At 44.3% G+C, this 5,584-nt stretch overlaps 1 protein-coding gene and 1 long non-coding RNA gene across 6 annotated transcripts in view; one reads left to right on the top strand and one right to left on the bottom strand.

Moving 5' to 3' along the window:
• Positions 1-1,575: 1,575 nt before the first annotated feature.
• Positions 1,576-5,111, bottom strand: LOC108447417. The gene is made up of 2 exons (XR_001862966.1): positions 4,026-5,111; positions 1,576-2,230 (listed from the first exon to the last, which is right to left on the bottom strand). It is a non-coding gene; the product is annotated as an uncharacterized LOC108447417 (long non-coding RNA).
• Positions 5,112-5,225: 114 nt separating this feature from the next.
• Positions 5,226-5,584, top strand: part of FAM120A (family with sequence similarity 120A) — a 42,128-nt gene continuing 41,769 nt past the window's right edge. For 2 of the 5 annotated variants that reach the window (XM_008636018.2, XM_017737324.1), the window contains exon 1: positions 5,228-5,486. In XM_008636018.2, coding sequence (XP_008634240.1) covers positions 5,420-5,486 — 67 coding nt within the window. In that variant the 5' untranslated portion in view covers positions 5,228-5,419. Of the gene's footprint in view, positions 5,487-5,584 lie in introns of all 5 variants that reach the window. The other 3 variants (XM_017737323.1, XM_017737322.1, XM_008636019.2) reach the window with 3 other exon arrangements.

Consider the following 5,584-nt stretch of genomic DNA (forward strand, 5'->3'; position numbering starts at 1 on the left):
CCCGGGGGCGGGGGGGCGTGGGCGGGGCGACCGGCAGCGCCCATGGCCCGGCCCGGCAGCAGGGCGGCTTCTGCCTCCATGTTCTTTCGCTCCGTTGACTCAAAATGTCCCTTCTTGCCTTGTGGGCTGTGGTACCGCAGGGGAGAGCGGGTGGGGGAAAAGCATCTCTGTAATTAATTATTGAGGGGAGGAAAAAATAATTAATCAGTTTAGTTCTCGCGCAGGATGGATCTGCAACAAGTTCCCGGCTCAGGCGAGGTGTTTAAACTTGGGCTGGAGGGGAAATGGCTCGCTGCAAAAAACACAGGGGTGCCACTTTTGGCTTTATGGAGGTTTCCGTGTTTTGGTCAGCGTTTTCTCAGAATCAAGAAGCTTTTAAAACCAGTTGTAGAATAAGTGGCTCCTTACTCCATAACAGCAACACTTCTGGTTTGTGCGATCAGCAGTGCCAAGCTGACAGTCCTTCTTTTAAACTCCTTATTTTAAGGGGCAACCTCGGTTTTCTGGCCCCACAAACAGCCCTTCATGTTGGAGCTGGGCTCCATGGCCATCTTGTGCTCGAAGGCCACGATTTCAAAGGTTGCAGGATATGACCACGTCGCATCTCTGCCCACGGCTTTCCTGATTTACGATGGTTTCTCTTCAGCTGAGCGATTGTGTGTATTGAAACACAAGACGCTGGAAAAACAAGCCCGGGGATGAAGCTGCAGTTTTAGGAGTTGCCTGCTCACCTTCCCGCTGGGGAGGGAAGAGCAGCAGGAGGGAAGCACATACTTGTAGGCTTTATTATCTTAAATTACTTTTGTGTGTAGAAAAATATTATGTAACCTTCGGAATTGCTCGATCACTAGCAGCAGCTTAATGTTATTTGGCCTTTCGGTGGATTAGCAACGTTCTGGCTGGGTTGCAGCCCTGGGGTACAGATGCCTCTCTCCAAGGAGCTCACCCCAAAGGTGACTTTGGGTGAAGTTTCTCCTAGTTCTGCCAACAGGGCAGGAATCACTGTTGCTCCCTCTTAGCTCCCTGCTTGCTGGGCCAGGCCCATCAGTGGAGAAACACCGAGCTGGAGTGCAGCCATCCTGAGTTCAGCCTGCTCGGCAGTGGAAGTCCCACCCCGCGGTGGCCCCGGCTGTGGCGGGGATTGGGTCACCGGCCGGGGCCGCTGCGCCGGGCAAAGCACGTGTGGAATGAACTGGAAGCGGAGGCGAAGCTCGTTCTTGCAGGGCATGTTCAGCTCTGCCAAACGCGATGCCTTGGGCTTGGCCTTGGTTAAAGTGAGGAGGTTATGGCCATGTGTGCTGCAGTCATGTGTTTGCCTGGTCAGTGTAGAAGCCAAATGGTGTTATGTTTTTTGGACAGTGGGAATTTGCATGATAGCAAAAACATCCTATCATTTGAACTTTTGGGGACCTTTTGTAGCTAGGAAATAGTTTTGTTCTTTCAGCAAAAAGTTTTAGGGCCCATGCAGTGAAGGTCCTTACCTTGACCTGTTTGTGGGTGCATTATAAATCTTCCTTATTTGTTACTGAGACTTGGAGATCATTAGTGAAAGCAATGAATGGGGTAAAAGAAGAATGTTGTTTTTCTTTTAATGTATTAAAGTGGAGACTTGGTTTAATGCAACATGCATAGTACCCAACAGGAGGCCAGCTGTTTTGATATCAGTGGGAATTTGGTGTTTGCAATAGTTTTGTAGCATGTTGAACTGGCTGTTAGTTTGTTAAGCATTTTCTGTCTCAGACCTGAGTCAGGTACATTACATCTGAACGAAGTTGCTGCATTTGACAGCAATACCACCTGTAGCATTTTGTTTACTTTCCAGTGCAGCTGCAGCATTAGCTCCTTTTTGGTTTCTTGGTGACAGGCCTTATTCCTAATCTCTGGAAGCAGTTATAGGAGTGTGAGCACACTCATACTGAGTCCCTTTTCTGTCATTAAAAAGTACCCCAAATTTGCAAAATCTCAGTAAGCACAACATCCTCCCAGTTTTGCTGGAGAAGGTTTGGGAGGTGTGTATTTATTTGTCTTTGTCAGGTTAGCCCTGGGAGCTGGCAGCTCATTACCAGATACTGAGGGCTGTGGGGGAAGAGGTTGTTGCTGTCCACACCACGGAGCCACCACCATGCGTGTCCAAACTGCACTGGTTCTCTGCACTGCTCAGCTGTCCTGGGGATGGGAAGGATACCAGCAATTTCTGTTTGATGCCTCATTTTTTTCAGCTGTCAAGAAACTGTGGATAAATCTAGTTTTAATGGGTTCATTTTCAGGTTAACAAGGATATTTCATGGTTATAGTGGTCACATGCATAATACACGCCAAAGATACTCCTGAGCTTAAAGCACTTTCCTTCTCTGGTTTTTGTTTTCTCTTACACGATTCATTGTCTTTCTAAATCTGCTTTGTTACATATATATTTTTTTCTCTAAGTCTTCCTTCAGTTTTGTTCTCACTTTGGTGTAGCCCTCCTGATGGGCACGGAGGAAATGCGTCTTGAAGGTGTGATTTTTATTTACATGTATAGGTGATTTTTTTAAATTTACATATGCATAAGACAGTTGTTAAATTGTAGTGTTTTCTCACTTTGTTTGGAGAAGTTGGGTTTGAGAATACTGATTGACTTTAAATAATGAAACTGATTTTCATATTTTTAGGAACATTTGAGTCTGGAGTAGGTTTCTGTGTGAAAAGAATGTAAATGTAAATTCATAGCTAGGAACTGGCTATGAATTTAATCTATTTTGGTAATTAGAGAGGAGAAAAAGAGTAATGTCTTCTATCCAGAACAATTATAAATCACTCACAGATGGTTTCAGCAGTACATAAAAATAACAGGTTCCTCCAGGTTATAACAAATATCCTGCGGGTTCTTAGTTTTGTTGTGACCTGATATTTTTCAGTTTGGGGGGAATAATTCTTAAAAGAAAATTCTATGCGAAGTAGGTTTGCTAAAATTTAAATATTTAGGCAGTGGAGTTCTTAACAACTCTAATACTTTGGGGAGACTATTTTGTTCTCAGTATCTAAAGGTGCTCATGTGTATTTATTCAGGCAGGATTCTCTCTTTCTGAGCCAGCACCATTAATGTTTACACAAGATTTAGGCTTGAAAATATTCCAAACTCCTGGCTGTGATTTCTACCACGTCCCCTCTCCCTGGGTTGGTTTTGAAGCCTGCATGTTCCTGGGTACCTCTGCATTTGTGAGAGCCGTGAGATATTTCTCTGGCTCTCTCATCTTGTTAGAGTTTTACATTGTGGGTTAACTGTACTTTGGTAAATACAGCTCTTTCCCCTGTGATGGTTGAGTTATTTGAACATGGATTCTCGTATTCCCTGAACACGCAGTGGCTTCGTGCTGGGTTAGAGAGCTCTATAAAATGGGGAGGGAACTGGAGGCTGTGGAGGTAGAGGAAATAGCTCATAGGAAATCAGAGGAGCTGCACACCGAGCTTCCTCTTGCGTTATCTGCACACCCATGTCACACCTAGTGCTGCAGAAGGAGTTCTCACTTGGTTTTTTATAGATCAGAGCTGCTTGTTGTGCATGCAGAGAGGTTGGGTTTAGATATATGGACATAATTTAAATCTATCTACCCTTAATTAAAAAACATCGGAGGGATTTTTCTAATTTAAGACCTGTGAAGACTGGTGGGTGGGGGTGGGGTGAAGCCTAAGTTTGCCTTCCTTTAGTTAGGAGCTGTGTAAGTCTGATGTCTTTAAATTTTTCCAAAAATGTTTATGGTTTCTCCCACACATTATGCTAGAGGACAGCATCATTGTGAGAAAAATGAGTATGTGTGTTCTTCTCATGAACAAAGTAAATGTCAAAAACAGTCCATCAAGGAAGTTTCTGAAGAAGGAACATTTTCCGAAGACAGGCAGGGTGGTAGGATTAGGAGCAGGGAGAGCTTAGTGAACTGGTGTTTGGTTGCAGGAACAGGTGAGGTGCTGGTTGTTCTGCTGCTTGGGATTTGACTTGAAAGGGAACATCTTGCGAAGGTGCACGGGAGAAGTAAAATTTGACATACCTCTTTGGAATACTGTAGTTCAGCATCAGGTTCAGCAAGTGCAACACGTGAGTAGAAGAGAAAGGGTCACTGTAAACTTGCTGTGGGTGACTGCAGGGGCTGCTGGAACGGGCTGTGGAGTTTGGGACCTCCTCTCCTGTTCTGCAGAGGAAATAAATAGCCTTGCTGGCACTAAGGCTGTATTTATTCATGTGTGCTGTGGAGACTGAAGCTAATAGTTTTGTACTAGTCTATTTTGGGATAGCTTGCTATCTACATTGTTGTTAAAATGGAATACTCTGTGAGGGTGGGTTATACCAACACCCAGCTTCCAAGGGGATTTCTGAAGCACTGAATGTATATTATGCATGTGGATGGTAGAAGCATTAGGGATCCAAAGCCCTTGGCTGGCTGTAGTTGAGTGTGCTCGTGTGCACACTGTAGTTGTAGCAGTTCCTGAAGGTATGTTGGAATGCAGAACTGTAGGTACTGACCTGTTATCATGGGACTTTCAGTTTCACTACAAGCTTCTTGATTAGAAAGGGTTCCTTTTATATTTCCAACATTAGGAATTGGCCCATGTCTCCCTGCACATGTCTGTTCAAGTCATCTGATTTCTGTAGCCTAAAATATGTGCTTTGCTAGGCAACAGGAGTGGAGAGGTGAAGTTTGGGCTATAAACTCAAAGCAGTTTGCACCATCGGATACAGCTGTGCATGAAGGGATAGGCTGAAGGTGGAAAGGGGAAAAAAGTTGGCTTAAATACAGCAAGGTTTGCATTTGAAAGGTCAACACAGTTATCTCTGTTCATCTGGGGTTGTGTTTGGCCCATTTAAAAGTGGGCCAAAAAACTTCGTATCATGGGGGACATCTTGGTCTGCTGAACTGCTGGAGTACCCACAGCCTCAGGGCTCTCCCCATGAGCTGGTACAGACACTGGAACAGTAACATCTTCAGAGTTCAAGTGTTTCTGGTAATAAACAGTTTTTTCAGATGAGTTCACTCATACAGAATGCCGCTACAGCGTGCGGCCTTCCAGAAGCGTGTGCTTCTGCGTGCTCCTTACGTCCTGTCTGTATGTGCTGCGTCACTGGAGTTTTTAAATTACTTTAAAAATATCTCAAGTGTTGTAAATGCATGTGTATAGTTTCAGAAAGACCCACTGTATCATAATAGTTGTGATAAATCAGTGCTGCCATTTACACTGGAGCTAATTGCTCTGTCTTCCACTATAGGTTGCACAGAGCATTGAGGATCATCATCAAGAAGTAATTGCTTTCTGCAGAGAAAAAGGTTTCCATGGTTTGGTTGCATATGACTCCGATTATGCATTGTGCAACATCCCTTACTATTTCAGTGCCCATGCCCTAAAACTGAGCCGGAATGGGAAAAGCCTCACAACAAGCCAATACCTAATGCATGAAGTTGCCAAGCAACTGGACCTGAATCCAAATCGCTTTCCTATTTTTGCTGCTCTTTTAGGTAAGTGAAGATGCTGCTAGTCAGCCTTACAATTTCAGTTTCTATTAACTGTTTTAAAATAATGTGTGTGTAATTTGACAAAGCACCTGGGGAAAGGC

The sequence above is a fragment of the Corvus brachyrhynchos genome, unplaced genomic scaffold, assembly GCF_000691975.1.
Source record: "Corvus brachyrhynchos isolate BGI_N302 unplaced genomic scaffold, ASM69197v1 scaffold266, whole genome shotgun sequence".
Lineage (NCBI taxonomy): Eukaryota > Metazoa > Chordata > Aves > Passeriformes > Corvidae > Corvus > Corvus brachyrhynchos.